This window comes from Vespula pensylvanica, chromosome 3 (assembly GCF_014466175.1).
Source record: "Vespula pensylvanica isolate Volc-1 chromosome 3, ASM1446617v1, whole genome shotgun sequence".
Taxonomy (NCBI): domain Eukaryota; kingdom Metazoa; phylum Arthropoda; class Insecta; order Hymenoptera; family Vespidae; genus Vespula; species Vespula pensylvanica.
The window spans coordinates 7,041,365-7,063,461 of NC_057687.1; the positions used below are offsets into that span (position 1 = coordinate 7,041,365).

The following is a 22,097-nucleotide window of genomic DNA, read 5'->3' on the forward strand; positions in this document are numbered from 1 at the left end:
GCTTAAGTGTACGATGATACATATCTCGAACGGCTACCAGATAATTCTTCGCATTCAATTTGTACAATATGCTTGGATCCCTGCTTGGACCCGATGGCATCGCGCCTATCCACGCACGGGCAACTTCTAAACCATCGGGTAAACCAACCAACCAACCAACACGAGGAATTCAACGTATCGTTGGTGATATTCCTATCTCTGAAAATAAGTTCGTCTTTTTTTACTACCTTGTATCATTGTACCTAAGCAAACAGGCAACCAGCCGCAAATAGAATTTAAGAACCAGCGACTCTTTGCATAGCATTTTAAAGAAGAACACACTTGTGAACACGTTCTCCTGGCATGTTTGTCAAACTGCAAACGGCATCGGTACAAAGCCTTCCGTTGACATTAAGTGAACTCTCCTTCGATTCATCCCTTTACGAAATAAGTGCAGATATTCTCTGGCCTGTAAATTAATTTTTCCTTTTCTTCGTTTGATAAGAAAATAAAGATTGAGGTTATTGTGAAAGATTTTACGAAACGATGAAAATCGACTTTTAAGCCTAAATAGTTAACTCTATAACTATACTTATATCTACTGACATAAGTTGTATTTAAGAAAAATGGAAATCTTAAAAAATACAGATATTTAAATGTTACTTGACGTTACAGAAGATTGAAAAAGAGATCTTTAGACGAACGTGATTGTTGTTTATACAGCGATTTTAATGTCCATTCGAAAAAATCATCAGGAAACGTATCTGGAAAAGATGAAACTCCGTAGAAATGCGTAGAGGAACGGCGTAAGAGCGAGGGTGATGGCTGTAGAAGCGAAAGCCATTAATTACATTACGGAAGAATGCAGTCGTTGCTTCAAACAAAGGACCGCGTGTACATCCCCTAAAGTTCACAATGCGTACATGTCGTTCTATGTCTACGCTTCATATATCCAGCCTAATTATCTTGAATTTGCATATCTCCAGTCTCGCTGAACTAAACGACTTCGAGCCTTTGTTGCCATCAGTGGGACATTCGTTTTATGATTCTCCTTACAAAGTTTAGTAACAAAACTCAAACCTCCACTTCCCTATTATTGTAAAAATGATTATATCGGATTGTCCGGAAGGTTTGTGCTTCAACAATTCATTATGATCAATGAACGGATTTTGAAATCAATCGTATTACGATCTAACATTTGTTCAAGTACACTTTCAGCATAGACTCTGTTCATCGTCACGCTTAATCACATTTATGTCTCGGCGACAAATTTAATAAGAAATTCGCATCAGAAAAAGAGAAAGAGAAAGAGAAAGGGAAACAGAGAGAGAGAGAGAGAGAAAAAGAGAGAGAAAGATAGAGTAGTAAATGAAAATGAACGAACAAGAACGAAATATCAGAAAGAGAGAAAAAAGAGAAAGAGAGAGACTAAAGTTAAAGGGAAATAATAAAGAAAGAAAAATCCGCAGATTCGGCTTAAAAAATAATCACCGAGTAGAATTTCAGTCTTCAGAGGCAACTACAAAATTCTGTCTCGGCATGTTGCTGCGTCGCTGAAGCGAGCAACGAAGAAGAGACAACGATAAGCGAAGTAGTGAAAAGAGACGAGAAGAGAGAGAGAAAGAGAGAGAGAGAAGAGAAACGAGAGAGCAGAGGCATCCGCGCGCTCATTTCCGTTTTGAGGCCGTCGAGGGGGATGAAAGGTGGGGATGGGGCGCTAACTCGCGAGATATTAATTCCGTGTTAGCGCTAGGAGGGTTGCAGGGGCGAAAACTACGTGCTGAGGGGGAAACCACCCCGCTGCCGTTTTCCTCTCCTCCACCCCTTCGTCAGCGTCCCTTGCCGCGCCAAGCCGCGCACCTACTAGTAGCGCAACCCCAACGTAGGATGGGAGGCGTTACAAATCAGAGATTAGCCATAGTTAACTCGACTTGCGCAGTCAAACAGTTAATCAATAAACGATTATTTACATCGTGTGCCCGCAGCCGGTCGACGCGTTAATGCATTGACCGGACATATTTCGTTGCTGCGTGTTATAACACACGGAAAATGTTCAACGTATGCTCAGTAACTGGGACACATCGACGAATTTTCAAATACGAAAATAGTCGAACTCTGGAATATCTGATTACTTTGATTATAAAACAAGGATAGAACCTTGCATTCTAAATGAATTCACGATGATCTCTACAGTACACCCAAATCATTGAAAAAAGCACTCTAGGATAAGGCCATCTGTTTATGAAAGCTGGTATTAACTTTGAACTGTTGGAATGTCACCAATAGGATTAGAAAGATCCATTTATTTTCAAAGGACTGCTGGTCTAATCTATGATCGAAGCAAGCTGTCGTGAGATATATCATCACATGGACGACTCACGAGGAAGGTCTCACGAATCTCGAAGAAAAGAGTCACATGTCGAGGATGATATGGTGTGCTGGCGTATGGTAACAAACTGAGATACCGTCAAGGTATGAGGTGGTGATGGTGGGTGGGGGAGAATCGGTGGTCGGAGGCAGAGGTAGCTGGATGACTGGCGGCGGAAGCGTCGTCATGGCGACGCATCGATCAGCCGCCGCCACGCGAATCGAGCCGGGCCGAGGCCACATCGCATACTGGCTTACCGCATTGTAAGACACACGCGGCTAACACGTTATACACGCATCTAGCCAGTACATATATATATATATATACATATATATGTATGTGTGTATATATGTACCTATATAGATACATACATACATATATAGATACACAAACATATACATACATACGTTGCGCTTTCCACGACTGCCGTCTTAATTCGCGAAGGCGTTGTGCTCCATCAAGGTGCGGCCAAGAGTTCTCTATCTTACACGATCTTCTCTCTTTCTCTTTCTCTCTCTTTCTCTCTTTCCTCCTTCTTGGCCAACCGACTTACGTTCCACTTTGATCGTCAGAGCGCGAAATAGTTCTTTTACTTGACTTTAAGATGCCTGTGACTTGTATGAGATTGTGTATGATACTTGATATGACTGACTCTTTTCACACCTCTTACATTAGTTCTATATATATATATATATATATATATATATATATATATATATATACGCACACAAACATATATACACACAAATACGATAGAAGTCTAATATAAACATGTTTCACGTTTCAACATGTTACATGTTTCAATGATCTATTTTACCCATGCTTATTAATATAGAAATAAAAATTATTGTATATTCTAAAATCATTGATAGTAAACAATTCGATGATTCTGTCAATCGATATTTAACGATGATCGATCAAGAACAGAAGAGAAGCAAACTTTGATCATCGAAAGTGTTCTGTCTTTCGGGAAAAGTGAAAGCCGCTTGAAGTCCTCTTCCTCTAAGAGCAATTCATCGGAAGAACTTGGATATTTAGGATCATCGGAAAATCCGATGAGGATACATAGTTGAGGAGTATAACGTCAACTTGCTTTCGTTCGACTGCCATAGTTCGGTAACTTCCGGTGGGCAGCAACGGGTGTTACGTCGTATAGCGGCTGTCCGTGGTCGATCGATTCTGGTGGAGGTAGTAGTAGAAGTAGTCGACGTCCCAACCCGCTATTCCCTAGCCTTCCAGTCCTCAGCTTCAGCTGAATACCACTGATTGTCCTCCACTCGCTCCCTCTCGCTATCTCTCTCTCTCTTTCTCTTGTTCCCTACACTTTCTTCTCTCCTTCCATCCCTTTTCTATCGCCGTCTCTCTTCGACACCATCTATCGCTCCGTTAGCTTCTCTCTCTCTCTCTCTTTCTCTCTCTCTTTCTCTCTCTCTCTCTCTCTCTCTCTCTCTCTCTCTTTCTCTTTCTCTCTCTCTTTCTCTTTCAGTACGTTTCCTTTCCGCTAGCCATCTCTTTCCCGCAGTCAGAAGCTCTCCTGCTTCCTCTCATAACGGAACCCCAACCTTGCTTCCTCCACTCCTAAGCCACCCTCCTCCTCACTCGTTCACTCCACTCCACCACCCGAAACCCACCCCGTGGCACCCTATCCTCGCTGGTGCCGTGCTACTCCTACCCACTCCACGATAATGATGGCAATCAGACCCTCAGAAAGGATTTCAGGAAATTCTCTCGCCTTTTTGTCGGCGGCCGGGGCGGCGGCGAACGCCACAAACACCGGTCGCACCGTCGTAGTCATGATCACAGTCCTCGATCGTCGTCTCATCCTCTTATTCTTCTTCGGCATCGAACGCGCACTTGTCTCAACGATGATTATCGGCTTGCGTCGCTACACTGATCACTTCGCCATCCAATGGCGATTCTCATTTTTCTTTGTGAATTTTGTATTCATTTATCTAAACGAATTTTTTTGGACAAGTTAATAAACTTCTGTCATCATCAGATATTATTTCAGTGATTTGTTATTTTTAAATATATCTTAATAGTGTTTCTTGATTTCGATATTAAATTATAAATTAACTTTTATATGAATCTTTAAATACTCTATCTTTCAAATATTTGATATAAATTTGTAAATTATTAATTATTCTTATATATTAGTGGGGAAAAAGGTAAAGACTTTTGACAAGAAGATAGTAATGTATCATCACTATAACATGCATAACAACTTTGAATATTCTTCACCCTCGTGAACTCATGAATAATATAGCGTATAGTATATACTAGCGTATAGTATAGTTAAGCACCATATCATGACGAACGTCATTATGTTATTGTTCTAATAATTAATGAATAAGAATTGGCGAATCTCTGTTGAAAAGCAGTATATAGGAGTAGTTCGATAAAATAATGTAGGATTGTCTCGTGATGTGATTTGTTGGCCGTTAAATTAATTCGTAGAAAAAAGACCCCCTTGGGTTCCGTTTTATTGCGATTAAAGACGAGAGACGAAGGAGTACCGAGGGTAGACAGTGATACATAGAAATACGTGCACGAGTGCGATGTGTCGTTCACGCTGCGATGCACGCTGACAATATTGACTAGGAGCTAAGAAACGAGCGAAAAAGGGGATACGAGTTTCCCTTTCGATGCTCACTCCCCAGTCACTCCTTCATCGACGGTACATTAAGCACACATGATAATGCATGATTAACTGGCTAATGACTTTTCTCTCTTGCTTTTTTTTTTTCGACATTTACGCAGCATCATCACTGCTTTCGAACTAACGTTCAGACCCTTCACCGATAAGCGATCATTCAACAGGCCATTGTTGTGTCCAATCGTTAACAAGCCGATTGATTCGACAAGACAAATTTTTCTTAGGTCTTTTCATATTTTCAAATAATATTAAGGATATTCGAGAGTTGAAAAATATTTTTTTTTTTAAATATATAAATTTCCAATATTTAACTTAAACTATATCGTACTGTTGATTATATTACAAAAACATCTATTGATTACATTACAGAAACAAAGTCTTGATTAATATATAAGTTATAAATATACACATTTTTGACAATATTGATCTATAAATCTAGATTGAGAAAATAAAAGAAATATTTTTCTATCGATAATCAAATATACAGTGGAACTGTTAATATGCATACAAACTATATAAAAACAATTTTAACAATAAATTGCAAAAATAATATGATAATTTCGAATTACAAGACTATAGAAAAGACATCTATCGCTTTAAACTAAAACTAATCTAAGGGTTGTTACAAGACAGTGCCATCTACCGTAAGATTTCTAAAGCATGACGTGATTTTCTTGCCAGTGCACTCTGGCAAGTAGACTTTAATATTGATCTGTACCACTTGCCGAAGGATTCTAGGAGAGGAAAATCGTTATGAACGTGCACGTATCCACGGTAGTTTTGTTGGAGTCTTCCTAACCGATAATCGCTCGAATCCCCTACATTACTGAACAATGATAACAATTATAAAACAACAAATATCGATAAAACCCTACAATTTGAACTTCGCTGTTAGATTTCTGGCAGAAGGTAAAGAGCAACAAATTATTTAATCTGTCGATCATAAAAATTATAAATATCTTTTATATTATTTTTGTTTTAATTGTCAAATCAGAATTTTTATTATGTAAAAGTTGTAAAAAAACAAAAAGGGACTGAGTCACGAGGAAAAGCGATCGGCACACGTTTGTCTTATTGTCAAAATCGTGCGAACGATTCAGCGAAAGAGTAGAAAGGGCGCGCGTAAAGGGGTGCACAGGATCGCGTGCATGATCACGACTAAGCGTAAGGGTGGGCCTTAAACGAGTTCCCGTTCTCTTTCTCTCGCACTTTCGCGAATTTACGTCGAGTCATGATCTCCTTTCCTTTTTCCTCAGCATGAATGCCGCCACCGCGCCATCGTCGTAGTTGTGGCGTTACCTACTCCCGTGGCAGTTAGCACTTAACGAGGCTATTTCACGACGTCAACTGGGTGGGCCATAGGTCGCGCGAGGATGAATAATGATTCGGCCGTAGGGTTGATAGGCGACTTGCCGACTAAAGCTGAGAAGAAGGGAGTTAAGGAACTAAAAAAAAAAAAAAGCTGCAAGGAGATCGAAAAAAGGGGGAAAGAAAAAGAAGAAAAACGGGATGAGAAGGGACTCCTGGGTTCTTTTATCATTCCAACTTTAACTTGTTAAAATACGTTCGCTATGGGCGATAAGGAAGATCAAGAGGATAAGAAGGAGTAGAAGAAGAAGAAGGAGAATGAGTTAAGGTTGTGGTGAGCAAAGGCAGCGATAGGAGCAACAGAAACGACGTGCTCCTTCGAGCGCTCGTGGCGCTGCTGCCTTTGTTGCGAAGCGCAATAATTGCGCGCGAGGGTGACTCGCTATGGGAAGAGAGGGGAAAAGAGCAAAGAGAGAGGGAGAGAGAAAGAGCGAGAGAGAGAACAGGGTAGCAGAGCACGCGCCGGAACCGGAACCGAGAGTCGTGTGTCCCCGCCATTCCCGGCCGGAACTATCATGATTAGTCACGGGGCCTGCAGCGAGCCGTAGGAGAAATGCGAGTAGAAAGACATAAACCTGGCTTGCATACAGATCCGGATCGACCGAGCGCGGTCAAGCTGAACGTACCATAGAGAATAGATAAAAGGACTAGTTCCTGGGGCCGATACTAATCATTTCACTACAACAGGACTTTGATTGTGAGTTCTTGGAAAAATAGGAAAACTCCAGATCGAGATATACAAAAGGGAAATTAAGAAAATATTTATCAGGATCGAGCCAACTTGAAAATATTTTAAATGAACATACCAATGTATATATATATATATATATATGTATATGTATATATGTATATATATGTATATATATATGTATATATATATGTATATATATACACACATATATCGTCGTCTCCCCATTTCCTTATTTTAATATATTCCTCTGACTTTTTATTCTTGTCTAGAAGACAGTCAGGACGTTCTGACCCTTAGTCACCCTTCGAACCGCGAAGAAGGGTGCCGTGGTCGTAAGTTGCTAGTAGGTAGCGGTTGAGAATTGTAGTAGTAGTACTGCTGGTGGCGGTGCTTAACGGAAACGAAGGGACGCAAGGCGCAAAGACTGCTGAACGTAAGGGGCAAAAGGGAAAAAGCAATGAGAAGGGTCCAAAAGAACGGACCTCCTAGGGATCAGGCAAAGGGTGTCCGACACCCGTAACCACCCCCTGACTTACTCTCCTAACTTACCCTTAGTCTTACCCCTTGGCCTATCCCTTCGGGTTAACCGATACCGACAATTATCAACGCGTCTCGGTCACTGTGTGATCCGCCCTCTTCAACAATTCACTATAATTCGCGTCTACGCGCAAGAAGAATCCGCGATGAGTGAAGAGGAAAGATGAAGGAAAAAAAGGAAGGAAGGACAAAAGAGTTCGTCTCTCTTCTATGAAGCTCTCGCTCGTTCATTCCGTGCAATTAGAGAACATGATTAAATGGTACTCTCTCTTTCTCTACGGCACCTCTTTATCCTCTCTCTTAACCTTCTTCCGTAAGTGAAACTCTTCGTACCTACACGTTGAAACGTGCCGTAAATTTCTAAATGTTGAAAAGGTTAGCCCATGTTTACGAACAAACAAGTTTCCATTGCACACGCGTGTCGCCACAACTCAGCAAACATCAATTAGCAAAGTAAACAGTGTAATACAACGTACAAAAGATAAGTCTTTCGAACGTTGATCAACGTTATATGTCTTTAATTTTAATAATTAAACTCAATGAAACAAATGGAATATTCGGAATGAAAATTTGTCGCATTTGTTTTTTTTATTGCAAAACAAATAAGAGAGAGAGAGAGAGAGAGAGAGAGAGAGGGTACTAAATTCTATGAGAATTATTATCTAATGGTTGAGAAATATATTCTGAGAGCACGGATACGATTCGACTTAAAATCCAAGCTTAAATCCGACACATCTCTTGAAAAAGGGCTATGGACTCTCTATCTCTTCGAGGCAGAGTAGAGAGGTACGTGGTGATCGCGGATGGTCGCATCAGGAGAGGAGGGAAAGAGGGATGCTGGGATGTCGAGGGGAACATCCGGAATCCCGGAGGGTGCCGCTTCGTGGGGCGGTCGGTCGTCATGGATACGTTCCCGGCTAACCCCTAACCGCTCCACCCCTCGTCATCCACATTTTCGCAACTACGCCGCCATCATCGACCCACCATCTTGCTTGAACTCGACTGAGAGAATTCGGATTCGACGTCAAAATTTCCAAACGATGTTTCTTCCTTCGAAGAAAATAAAAGGAAAGAAAAGGAAAGGAAATAAAAAGAAAAAAAAAAGAAACACAGAAAAAAGATTAAGGAAACTGAATCGTCGTTGTCGCTGTAATCACAAAACAGCTTATCAACGATATCCTCCTTTTTAAATCGATAGCTTTTCGAAAAATTTCAAAGCGGATACCACGAATGGCTCGCGACCATCGAGGAAAATCGTAAAAGAAAATGGACTGCTATGCTTTTAGAGGATGGACCGGTTGCAGCACGAAACTGTCGAATCGTTGCTAAATTACGGAGGAACACGCAGGATATTGGAGCGGCCGTAGGAAGTAGTCGACGGTCCTCGCGTAACACCGTTGACCCCTTCTCATCCTGTTTTTTTTTCTCCTCTCTATTTTCCTTTCTCTATCTCTTTTTCTCTCTCGGCGACCCAGCTTTACTTTCTCGCGGGGCGTGGGCAGCAGATAACGTGATTTACACCGGTCGGGTAATTAATGCTCCCCGCGACCGATGCTTTAAAAATACAATCGGAAATCGGTGACGGCGAAGAGCAACAGTCAAGCCGCGCCGCTATCGTACACGGTAAACACTGGCAAATTATTACATCTGGGACTCTATTGCACTCCTATCTTCGTCTAGACTTCGTGAAATCAATGATAGGAACATTAATTTTTCACTTTCTTTCTCGCATTTTTTCCTTTCTCTTTTATAGATAAGACTTTACTGCTTTTCGAATAACGACTACATCCAAGTTCTTTCGAGACAGGTTGGAATTCTATCTACATCGCGAATTGATTTATTGTTTTAGTATAAAGTATTACAAAAGGTTAGACAAATTTTGTCTTACCCGTCTGACTATAGTTGAGACATCTCTACTTTAAATACAAGCGATGGAAGTACTCGAAAGCTAAGTATCTCTTTTAATTGTGAACTTCTAGAAAATAGCATTTAGTATATTTTGAAAGCATATTTTAATAAATAATTTAAGAATATTATAAACCAATTTTTCTAAACTATTGCTATCTACAATGTAGAAATTCATGTGTAATCCAAAATATAACTGTATAAAGTCCTGGCCTACAAAAAATATTCCCGAAAATGCAATTAACCATGAACTTTATAAACACATAAACAATTATTCCCATCATAAATATGTATCATCCAGATCGAATTTAAAAAAATGCTATTAATTTGGGAGAAAAACGCAACGTTGAGGTCGTAAAGCAAAGCTCATCGTCGTTGATGAAACATAGCAGGCATGAGAAAGAAAAAAGTTTGATAAAGACGAGAAGAAGAAAAAAAAAATAGTTTTCGTTCATAAGGGTTTTCGGAGGTAAGGGAAGATTTAAAGCGTACGGAAGCACTCACCGGTGATGGAGGCGGTCGGCGAAATGGCGGACGGGTTGGCACGCGGAGGCGGTGAAAAAGCTCCAGGAAGATAACCAGCACGATCGGCTAGAGCCTGTTTAGCCTGTTTGACACTCTCCTTAAGTCGTTGAAAGGTGCTGTCACAGGTGAGCCCGCGATACGGCCAATTTTCTTGTTTGACACCGGCCGCAGTAACACCCGCAACCACCGCAGAAGCAGCGGCCGCGGCCGCGGTCGTGGCTCCGGCCCCGACTCCGGTTCCGCTCCCGGATCCGGACCCAACCCCGACCCCGGCCCCGGCCGCAGCTCCACTCCCGGTTCCTTTTAATTCGAGCGCACCTGCGTACGAACAGCTAGCGCTGTCGTACATCACCAAAGTGCCCCTGAAACATTTACCCCAAAGTTTTCCTCATTAACTACTTAGCTTCATTTTCAGATCATTGCTAGGATCGTTTAATAGGTGGCCTTGATCTCTCTTCGTTCGTGTTGAAACATTTTTGACAGGTATGCTGTAATTATGTGCACGCTAGCTATTGCTGTACATTATGTGCGTACAAAGAAATGCTGAAAATGATAATTATGAGTGTTTAGCTAAGTATCGATTAGTCTTACTAAACAGGTCATCTATTACATATTATGATTTACAGAATAAATTTATTTCCATCTCGAGTTCAAGACCACTATCTTCGTTTCTATATCTCTAGTCATGTTTAATTTACTTTGGAAGCCGACGGATTACCTTCGATTTCTCGGCAGATTTTCACGAATCTTGTGACACGGATTAATCCTTATAACGAATTGACATCGAATCGAACAATTTCACACAGCTTGCACCACGAATCTTCTCACTGAGAGAAGGTTCGATTATAATAAAATCTCTTAAGATTAATATCACTGATCATCCTAATCACAAGATAGCTTTATCACAAAATCGTAGAAGTCTTTTCACACATCGCCCGATCAACACAGAGTTATAATAATGCGAGAAACAAAAAGATATAAAACTGTCGATGATATCGTCAATTCGTCCAAGTATAAAAACGACTGACTAAATTCCATGTCTGGTTAAATAATTGAGTCGAGTTAGACGCTAACGACGGAAGACATCGTACGACGTATCGAAACACGATATCTTTGAAGAACGAAAGAATGATATAAAATTAATTCGCGAAAAGGCAAAAGCTTCAAATCCGGAGGATGCTGGTGCCGATATCAAGAAGAAGGTACTCCGGGCAGGTTGTCTCGCGCAACTGTGGCCGCGGCGGTCAGCAAATTGCTTGCTTCCGGGCCTCATTACATCACTCTGTTACTCTGTTAACGCTCGCCGGAAACCCCTCAGCCTACCTCGTCTAAACTCTCTCGCACGTACCTACACACACTATTTAAATGCAGTGTCGCGGTAAGGCTGATATAGACGCGCATTCGCATGCGAAAGAGGGAGAAACCTCGACAAGCCGTGCGTGCATTTACGTTAACCGATAGTCGAGCAGTTCCCTTCGGACGAGGCACTCTTGCTTTCGCAATTTTCCCAAAATCCCGAAGGTTAAAGATATGAGAGAACTTAGCAATGTAATGACGTTCGATGCAGTAAACCAGAGTGACACCACGTGCAACTTTTAATCCGTGATGAGAACGTTGATCCATGTATATTATTTATTTATAAAAATAATAATCTCATTAATTTTTCATCGATCTTTACACCTAATCAATGATCGACCTATTTCGCCTAATTCATATTAATATATTTATCTTTTCTCGAATAATAACTCAAGATTTTCTGATTTGTACACACATAACGATATCGATCTAAACATGTTACTCGTAAAATAGAAATAATGATAATTCGATATTGATTTTGATATAACTGACATAGCTAGACCCGTTTGACATTTTTCTCCAGAAATGAATGCAGAAATGAATGTGTTACTTCGATCAAGGATATCAAACGACAAGATAAGTGAGATGAAACGCTATCAGATCCAAGTATACCACATACGCGTATTTCAAACCGTCGTCGTCATTTCAAACGGAAGATCGCGATAGTGTAATACAGTGCAAGCAAAAGGAGAGGGCGGTCGCTAATCATTCCACAGAGATATCTTATTATTAGTCAAAGCGATAACGACATACGTTTCTTTCATTGGCACGCTAAGAGAAACCGCGCTCTCGTAGTCGCGTTTCCTGTGCTCTGATTCAATTAAACCTTTCCGGCAGTAGCGAACGTATCTACATCAGAGAAATAAAGAGAAAGAACGAGAGAGAAGGAGAGAGAGAGAGAGAGGGAAAAAGAGCGAACTATTTTCACAGTATGTCGATTTAAAAAAAAAAAAAAAAAAAAAAAAAAAAAAAAAAAAAAAAAAAAAAAAAAAAGAAAGGAAGAAAAAGAGAATCTCACCGTCAATGCGGGGTTCCGCGCGTTATCTTATCCAGCACTGTCGAATCCAGCTCTTTTCAAAGGATGGACAAACGTCCGCGAACACTTCCTAAAGTCAAGGAACGACGTAGAAAGTATGCCGAACTCGCGAGAAGTAAACTTTATCGTCGTTGAGAATCACGAACACTGATCGCGGACACAACAACACGAGCTTGAAAGAGCAACGTTTTATCCAAGTCCAAGACAAAAAGGTAAGCACGCGAGATCGATCGAAGGAAAAAATCAGATAGACACCGAGAAAAGGAGCTTAGACACAGCGATCGTGTTAAAAGGAAAGAACGTGCGTTTCAACATGTTTAACACACCTACTTTCGCAAACAGTATCGCACGAGTTCATTTCTCGCGTGCATGGACGGACAGCGAAAACACGAGGCAACTCGGTATCGTAGAAGAGACAACGGAACGTGCGGAATGCCTTGCGGAGTACCGTGTGGACCACCGGTGGTGGACTTGGCCAGAGACGCGGACGCACGCATTCGGCAGCGTCGTTATCACTCGCGGTCCGACGATTGGCTGTATCGGAGCCTGCGCCGGGACGCCCTCTCGTCCGTTCCCCGGAGGGATATCACATACAGAGGGGAGGACTTGCGAAACCCTTCTTTACCCCTCTAACCCTGCGCACGTCGTCTCCCACCCTTTGGCCAACTCCGATACAGCTCCTTAGAGGCGGGATCATCCACCTCCCTTTTCTCTCGATAGGGGTAACACCGAGAGAGAGCTTTCCTCTCTTTTTCTTTCAACCTTTGGCCTAACCCTTGGTATACGATGTGGATATAAGAATTTTTTTCTCTCTCGTTAGTTTCCTTCAAAATAAAGACGAATTTCTTAAAAAAAGAAATTCGCTAATTAATATTGTTCTCGGTAAGCTTACGGTTCGATTAATAAATCTCGATCTTATCTCTTTTCGTTATCTCTCGACACAAGGTCACGTAGAAATCTCAGTAGAGACGCGGACGAATATAGATACGTATGTTCGGCCATACGAAAATTATCAGATCCACGCATTGCAGTAACAAGGAGGGCGCGACACGAGCGACACGTGCCCGGTCTACGCTTTTCATAGATGCACTGCCAACCATGGGGCGGGTACACGTCCACGCGATACATTCGCTCGATACGTTCGCGCGATACGGTCCACGATAGACCACCACCGCGCGCGATACGTCCGAGCGATAACACGATGTATCGTTATCGTCATCTTCGTTAACCAACGCGTGATCGACGTCGCTATTCGCGACGTGCTTCTCTACGGCAATCACGAGGAAAACGATACAAGTGTCGAAAGTATTATTACTCGATGTACTGTTGACATTCGATACTCTTGCGAAAATTCGTACACGATAAGAAAATTTCAAAGTAAAGTAAAGTTTTTTTTCTGATATCAGAAATATACCAAAATAAAAATGACACCTCCAGCAATGATCTTGTCCGAATAGTATCTAACAGATTTTCCTTGATATTTATTGAATGACCCAGGATATTCCTTGCATCGACGACGATCGGAAACTTTACGCATGACCGAAAAGGTCCAAACGGATGTAGGATTCAGGATTTTCAAAGGAAACGGGATGTTAGGGGATGTCGTTGTAACGTTCGATTCTGTATGTTACGCACGAATAAATATACAATTCTTCGGTACGTACCAAATAAGAATAATCATCGAAGGAGAAGTACGGTCTCTCGAAAATGATCATGATTTTCTATACTTTTTATACCGTGAAAAGATCGTTCCACGAACGATAGGACGTGAAAATGAGTCTATCGGCGTTTAGAACTAGCTTTCGTGAATGTAAACTAGGTGCTTCCTGCACGGCTCGCACAGAGTGCTCGATTCGCTGGTCTTTTTTCACAAGGCCGATCGATAATGCCATTGCAAACACCCTGTATATGCTCGGTTAATGTTAATGGTAGGGGCTGGCACAGCTTGACAGGGGTGGCTTGCCCCCTTGCCCGTGAGTTAGAACTTCCTGAGGCTTTCCTCGCGTCCACCCTGAGAACCACCCTCACCTCGCTTCTCTGTCCCGTACCTTGGCTAATGGTCGGAGCAGGAAATATCAAAAGTCCTCGTCTTCGTGAGCACACTTTCTGCGCTTTCCCTTTCTTTCTTTCTTTCTTTCTTTCTTTCTTTCTTTCTTTCTTTCTTTCTTTCTTTCTTTCTTTCTTTCTTTCGCTACTAAGAAAACAAACATTCGCACTCTTCGAATTCAAGAATATCTTTTCCGAGATCTTTGCAAGTATCGTTAGCCATCTTGAATAAGGAAAACCAATTATACAAAGGTATAAAGGAAAAGCTTTTTGTGGAAGAATTATTATTGTGGGATATCAAAATCGCGCAGATTTTATTTCGAACGTCGCATTCGCAAATGCGATACGATCGTTGTCATTAGAAAAAGACGATTCTAAGCAGAGAAAAGCAAACGTAATCACCGTTTGTCACGAACGCAACGCATTCAACAGGTTAGTGTGGCATATTAAAAAGAATTTATTCGCGGGCTAATAGATGCCCTCGCGTTGTCCTGATATTGCGAGTCTATTTCACGTGGGTTTCAATGTACCTACGTTTTTTTTTCAATCTGGTTAGTTGAATTACATGGAAGTTTGAAAAATCAATCGAAAAGTTTGAAATTTTGGGCGTGAGAAAATAACGATAACAAGTTGCGTATCGTACTCGAGGGATTGCTTCGATATCTTGTGATTTAATTTGTAACAATTAGGACAGGGTATCCCCTAAAAGTTGAATGAAGTGAAGGAGCGAAGAGACAGAGAAGGGGAAGAAAGAGAGAAAGAGAGGGAGGCGCAGATATACCGCGCCCTGCTATTAATATCAGTTAACGACCCGATATGATCGCCCGTCCATGGTCAGACCGGCTGCTAGCTATCATTGTGTTCGGTTCATGGACTGGAACTATGGGTTCGAGACGTTACTTCGACCAGAACAGAACTTAACCCTATCGATCGACAACGGTAAGATGACTCACGCCATCGATACCTCTCCTTTTTCGTTTTCTTTCTGAAGACGAAGGAAATCACGGTTTATCGAATTTCGCTTTATATCCTCTAATCATATCCTTTATCTCTATCGAATGGTAGCAAAAAGAGCAATTGAAAAGACTTCAAGTGGTACGAGACGATTACTTTTTCTTTTGGAATTGAAAATCTCGGCTGAAAGAGACCCAAGAGAGCAAAGTTTAGGAGGATCTTGATCAAGTCGAAAACGATGTCCGACATACAACTACAATGTACTAACTAAAGACGTGTAGAGGGTGTACTCTGTAGAGGGTGTGTTGAGTCCGTTCAGGTAGCAGGCATCCTGGTCAACGTCGAAACGAGCCTGCCGCTTGGATTACCATAAGCATTCATATATGCGCCAGCACATTATACTTGCATACCTGGCTAGCATAAAGGCGCTCGACAGCGATGGTGCTCGTAGAATAGGCACCTACCAAGCTCTACCTACTTACTTACTTGTACCAACCACCTTCACGAGCGACCAGCACGCGAACCTGATTGACTTGTAGATGAGGCGACACAGTCGATATACTCCGGAGTCGAACGTCCGGCTAGGAAAGCCCTATGGCTCGTCCTCGCGAGGGTGTTCCATGCTCCATGCTATGCTCCTACCAGTCCCTCGCAACGACCTCGCAACGACACTCTCTCGATTCTTCCACATCCCTCGTCCGTAGATTCTCCATCCTCCTTTCTCTCTCTCTTTCTCTCTTTCTCTCTCTTGCAACCACCGTCCGTTATCTAGTTAATTAATCTCCGCCGACGGCGGTAGCAGGGCGGCAAAACTCCCACCGTTTCTGCGAGCAGCGTAACGAACCTCGACGACGAAAGTGTCGACGAGTTCTCCTACCATCGACGCTCTCCCTCCCCATTACCACTTCACGTACCTATCCCGCTCTATCGCCATCGTCTGACTGAAATTTTAATTACACCACCGAAAGAAACGCTTGTCTTTCATTAAATGTCGCTTAACCAATGTTACAAAATAATCGTTGGATAAAGTTTAAGCTATCGCATTTAGGTTGAAATCACCCTTAAAGGAGGTATCTTCATATCATATTAAAATCAACCATCCGCATTCAAGGGGTATATTTAACTTCTACACTGTGCGATAGATGCATCCTTTCTTTCGTTTTATCAGTCTCATATCTTCTTAACGATCTAAGATTTTGTAATTATATTCCTCTAGTCTTCAAGTTGAACATTGGTAATAATATATTTAAAATTATGATTTCGAAAAAGCGCTCTAACAAATAATACGATCACCATAGGATAGTCAGTACCATCTACGAGCAGCCTACCAATCGCGGATCCAACTAACATATCTGGTTTGTATCAATAATCGACGGAACAAAACAGAAAACCGACTGTTGGATCTGTAAAACGTTTTATCAGTAGAGTCGTATGACGAGAGTTAAGTACAATTTTAGGGGTGTCATAGATGGCATCGATGTCACTGGTGGCAGTGGTGGTGGCTCGCCAGATGCGCCCTCTGATGCGGGGTGGGCATAGTATTGATTGGTCGCAGCGTGTAGCCGTCGTGCAAAAGGGTGGCGGAATCGGCAGGCGCCATCACGCGGGTCACCGCGACCGTGGAAAAAGGGCTGTCCAGCCAGTGACCGCGATCTCTCGCCGAAAAGATGGTCATGATGGCTGGTATGGACGAACACGAGCGCAAAGTCGTCCTCGAGTTCTGTCACCTGCTCGAGAAAAGTAAGCAGCTATTCAACGGGCTACGTGATTTGCCACAGTACGGACATAAGCAGTGGCAAGGCTACTTTGGGCGCACCTTCGACATCTACACGAAGCTTTGGAAATTCCAGCAACAACACAGGTGAATACAGACAACAGTCTCTGTATCTTTTGATCATATTCGATTATCCACTTAACTTTCTGCACTCGATCGATCGTATCTCTGCACCACGAGGTACTTTTCTTCTCTTCCTTTTCTTTCTCTCTTTCTTCCTTTCTTTTTTCTACCTTCTTTCCGTCGTTTTTTTAATCGCTTCAATACCCAAGACGCAATTTTTGTCGTAGAGTGTTTCCTAGAAATAAAACGTGTTGCTTACGTATCTCTCCAAAATCTTTCTTTTCATTATGAATCCAATAGTGTCTTAAGTGTATCCTATATCGACTCATATAGCTACACAAGCTGCCACGTGATCGATCTTTCATCAATGCTTTTCTAATTTTGTTGTTTAAGGAAACAATCAAAGATCGCGAAACTATTCTGACTAATGTCATAAGATTTTCGTAACAAAACAAGAAAAACATTTCTCGTTCATAGATTTTTAAAATCTATGACATCGTGACGATAACAGGAGATCTTACAGAATGATGAAACAATGCCATGTGAATAGAAATACTCGTGGATCAACATTGGCAGCTGTTTCCCCTACGGAAACATTTTTAGGTTTTTCTTTTTATTTTTCATCTTTTTTTTTTTTAATTTTTTGTCCAGTGTGACCATTCCTTTCCTCACAGCTTCGTGTTGTATTAAAGCGTGCCGGTGCATGTATTTTCGTGAGTACATGGTCGATCGGAACCTTTGATATTTCTAACATTATATTCTGGCAATCGAAGGCACTCGCGAAGATCGTGTTGCGATCGATAGAGAGAGAGAGAGAGAGAGAGAGAGAGAGAGAGAGAGAGAGAGAGAGAGAGAGAAAGAGAGACGGAGAGAGAGAGAGAGAAAAAAAGAAAAAGAGAGAAAAGGGACGCGTGTCTAAAATAGAAATAGTTCGCTTATCATTTACGAAATATTTCGATCGCTAAAAAAAAAATGGATACGTGAGATCAAGAGAGATTATATATAAATATAGAAATGATAAAAGACAACGTTAAAGCAAAGCATAAAAGTATTAAAAGAGAACGCGAACACGTCTTCTTTTTTCTTTTTCCAGGACGATACTGGACACGAAGTACGGACTAAAGAGATGGCAAATCGGCGAGATCGCGAGCAAGATCGGTCAGCTCTATTACCACTATTACTTGCGCACCAGCGAAACGAGTTATCTGCACGAGGCCTATTCGTTTTACGCGGCAATAAGAGGTCGCGCTTATTACAGTCGTGCCGCGAAAGAGGACAGAAGCGATCTAATGGTGAAAAAACTAAGGTATTACGCTCGCTTCATCGTCGTCTGTCTACTTTTAAATCGGATGAAGCTGGTACGCGAACTCGTGCAAGAGCTGGACGCCCAAATAGCCGATTACACGAGCACCTATGAACCGGACGATCAGCTCGAGTGGAACCTCGTACTCGACGAAATAAAAGCCTTTGTGAAAGCCGAGTCCGCCGTGATCCTACACTCGGACTCGGATCCGGTCGTGCTGAGTCATAGGCTTCGGCCACAGACCTCGCCACCTGTCGAACGCTCGCCACCCATGTGCCTATCCTTACAGGAGATCCTCATTGTCGGTAACTGCGCCGACCAGGTGAAGTTCAGTGAATTATCGATGGACATGTTCAGGATGCTGCAGACCCTCGAAAGAGAACCAAGAGACGATCCGAATCATCTTCATGACGCTTCGCCGGCTGGTAGGATGCCCTTTAGACCGGGACCATATCCCGGTGCAGAAAACGGCGCGCCAAGGCGCGACAATCCACACAAGTACCTGCTTTACAAGCCGACCTATAGCCAGGTACAGGTGTTCCTAGCAAGTGGTTTCAAGGAGTTACCCGCCAACGGGGCGTTACTACTCTATCTATCGGCCGACGGCTGCTTCTCGACCGTCAAACACCCCGAAGAAAGTGAGTCTTTACTTCGTCCATAGTCTTCTTATACTTTCTGAACATTTTTTTTCTTTGTTCGGCGCGTCATCGTTCCTCCTCGTTATTACTCTACCATAATACCACGTGTCCGCTTAGAACGTGTCAGAAATGCACGATCGGATCAGAAAACTCATTTATCGCTTTTTTCATCTAAAGGCTTCGCATATCGTGAATGTACAAACGTTGGCGCCAAATGGCCAAGTTTTCATCGCGAAAGAAAGAGAGGGAGAGCGCGAGAGAGAGGGAGAGAGAGACAAGAGATGATAAAACCGAGCCAAATCGCTTTGTCGCTTTACTAAAATCTTTCCATTTCTTTCTGTTGCTTTCTAAATGTAGCCGACACTTGGAAAAGTAGCGACCGTGTTCTTAATAAGCAGCCAATTTTCCGACATCCCTGCCAAACACCCTCGTACTTCGGCTAGTACGCGAGGGAACTCATTATACTGTCGTTTTTCGATCGCGCTGACGAGCGCCACAGTACTCCGCCTTTAATTAGCGTATATTCTCACGAAAGTATCATACAGATCGGAAGAAGACATCTCAAGGACTCTGCCTACTTCGCGAGATGCATGCTGCACGTGCGACCGTGACCTCTTATCGTGCTGTCTGCTGGATTAACGAAATAACAAATCCAGGTCATTTAGATGGTTTCCTAATAAGTCGTGACCTCGCATCGAAAGATACACGATATTTTTCTTTTTACCAAACCGAGCTCGCGGAATAGACCTATTCCAAATACTCCTTAGGTAGTTTACTTTCCTTTACTTTTTTTACTTATGCTGCATGCTGTCGAATATATCAAATATAAAATGCTTTATTCTGGTAACACTAAAGGTGTTGACTTTGGTCGGAGGAAAAGCTCTCGTCGCGGTGAAAAATTAAAATGACGAGTCCGTCCGTCCGTCCGTCCGTCCGTCCGTCCGTCCGTCCGATCGTCTGCGGGATACGTACTTTGGCTCGCGCAAAAGCGGTCGGCTTAACAGAGTGCTTATAGTTGGAACGCGAAAAAAGTCTGAACGAAAGTAGAATAAGGTATTTGTGTCAGGGTCATACGGCGATGAAGATTCCCACGTATTCATAATAGTGAATTCGAGGCACGAAGCAATCGATATCGAAGTATTGGGAATCCGTTGGTATTCCATTTCTGCTTCTGCTTGTGAGAGTTAACATTTTAAATCTTATCTAATTGAAAACAAAAAATCACTTTGATCAACCGTTCCCAGCAGAGCACCGATTAAATATACATCATTTAAAACTGATAGCAAGATACGTATAGAAATGAAAATATATTGTAGGAAAAGAGAAATAAAGAAAAGATTTGTAAAAAAAAGAAAGAAATGGAGAGAGGTATTATCGAGGATGCTGAACGATCGGCGAGGCGCGAAGGCGGAATGGCACGATGTTGATCAAAATTACGATCTGTTACAGTGGGGTACGACCTAGGTGGCGTGTCGACGTGCAGCAAGCGGGAAGTCGAACATGGAAAGAGGCCGACGGGTGGTAAAGAGCCGCACTGCCTTTATCCCGGTGACCTCTACCCGTTCACCAGGAAGCCGCTCTTCGTCGTCGTCGATTCGGACAACAGCTTTGTGTTCCAACAGATACCCCGTTATTTCGGGCAGCCTCTGATGGTCCTGATGTCGCCCCAAGACACGCCGTCAACTTTGCGCGACGTACGGCACAGCGGTAGCCTGTTCACCCTCTTTCTTCATGCCCCTCTTGCCGCCTTTTGCCTTATATGCAACGTCGGGAGCCTCGATGTGCATCATTGGGAGCGTTGCCAGCGTTACATCGAGCGATTCCTCATCGAGGCCAGCCAGCTCGTAACGCGCTCCCGATGTGGTATGGTATTTTCATCTTCGGCTTCTTCTCTTTTCATTTCTTTTTTAATCGCGTTTTACGATCGCGTTAGAGCGACTACTAAAACTATTGTTTGGCTTCAATCCAGCAACACTTATCACCAAACGATCCTTACAACTTCGTTATTGTCATTAGATACTTCTTATTTTTATTATATTCTTGTCAAATCGCAGAGACCGGCGTGCTGCAGTTCTTCGGTGACGATTTTCTGCGGCTACTTCTGGTACGTTACGTCTTCTGCGACGTGGTCCTCCATCTCCATCGGTCGTTTAGAGGACGTCAACAGAGACCTCGCTGTTATCCGCCTTTATCGGACGCTGAATTTCTTGAGAATCGTACTCTCCGACATCTGGTTTTTGAGCTGGCTGCTTGCCTGGATGCCCGCGAACATTTTCCGGACGGCAACGAACTCGCCTGACCCAGGCATTTTCCTTGCCCGCCGCCCGACGACACGTCGTTCTTACCGTCATCTTACCAACACGATTACGATTACGATTACGATTACGATTACTGTAATTACAATTACAACAATAAAATCGTTACATTGAGACCTCATTAAACCGCGTCTTGGCAGTAATAGTGTATTACGCATTACGTACTCCACATTACTACGCCTTGAAAAAAGCTTCTTTTATTCCCTCGGTGAAAAGTTTATTTTCTTCTCTTATCGAGTACACACCGAAAACAAATGATCGAGAGTTACGTTAGTCTTCGTATTAAAAATAAAAGATTATTCTTGAACTCTGAGTCAAATCTTAAGAGTTCGTTATGACTCTATGAATATATACGTATCGAGAATTTTAATATTTCTTGCTCGCATATCAAGGCTTACAAGATAAGAAACAAAACTTCGATCTTTTGTAATAAAAAATATATTTCACCCACGCGTATTCTCGCGAGTAGCCAAACATCTGCGAATGCGTCTCCAACTCCGGTTATTTATATACAAAAAGTGGAGCGAGCATAAGCTACAAAGATACATTTATCGAATCGAACTAACTCTCATCGAGTACCTTT

At 42.3% G+C, this 22,097-nt stretch overlaps 2 protein-coding genes across 5 annotated transcripts in view; one reads left to right on the forward strand and one right to left on the reverse strand.

Moving 5' to 3' along the window:
• Positions 1 to 12,599, reverse strand: part of LOC122627923 (transcriptional regulator ERG homolog) — a 30,457-nt gene extending 17,858 nt beyond the window's left edge. For 2 of the 3 annotated variants that reach the window (XM_043809564.1, XM_043809562.1), the window contains exons 1-2: positions 10,748 to 11,273; positions 10,009 to 10,391 (exon numbers count right to left, since the gene is read on the reverse strand). In XM_043809564.1, coding sequence (XP_043665499.1) covers positions 10,009 to 10,378 — 370 coding nt within the window. In that variant the 5' untranslated portion in view covers positions 10,379 to 10,391; positions 10,748 to 11,273. Of the gene's footprint in view, positions 1 to 10,008; positions 10,392 to 10,747; positions 11,274 to 12,403 lie in introns of those variants that run through there. The other variant, XM_043809563.1, reaches the window with a different exon arrangement.
• Positions 12,600 to 16,954: 4,355 nt separating this feature from the next.
• On the forward strand, positions 16,955 to 21,640 carry LOC122627922 (protein SCAI). Of its 2 annotated transcripts, none has more exons than XM_043809561.1 (4): positions 16,955 to 17,282; positions 18,352 to 19,199; positions 20,652 to 21,062; positions 21,254 to 21,640. In XM_043809561.1, exons 1-4 carry the CDS (start codon positions 17,089 to 17,091, stop codon positions 21,496 to 21,498), a joined length of 1,698 nt encoding a protein of 565 aa, XP_043665496.1. In that variant the 5' UTR covers positions 16,955 to 17,088; the 3' UTR covers positions 21,499 to 21,640. The 2 variants fall into 2 exon arrangements, with proteins under 2 accessions (XP_043665496.1, XP_043665494.1); XM_043809559.1 differs by having other exon boundaries at positions 16,956 to 17,282; positions 20,649 to 21,062.
• Positions 21,641 to 22,097: the final 457 nt, after the last annotated feature.

What these genes read in the sequence shown, in the direction of transcription:
- LOC122627922 (XM_043809559.1), top strand. Translation starts at nt 17,089, where the DNA reads ATGGTCATGATGGCTGGTATGGACGAACACGAGCGCAAAGTCGTCCTC. An exon ending in AAATTCCAGCAACAACACAG is followed by an intron (nt 17,283 to 18,351) that starts GTGAATACAGAC and finishes TTCTTTTTCCAG; the next exon opens with GACGATACTGGACACGAAGT. An exon ending in CGTAACGCGCTCCCGATGTG is followed by an intron (nt 21,063 to 21,253) that starts GTATGGTATTTT and finishes GTCAAATCGCAG; the next exon opens with AGACCGGCGTGCTGCAGTTC.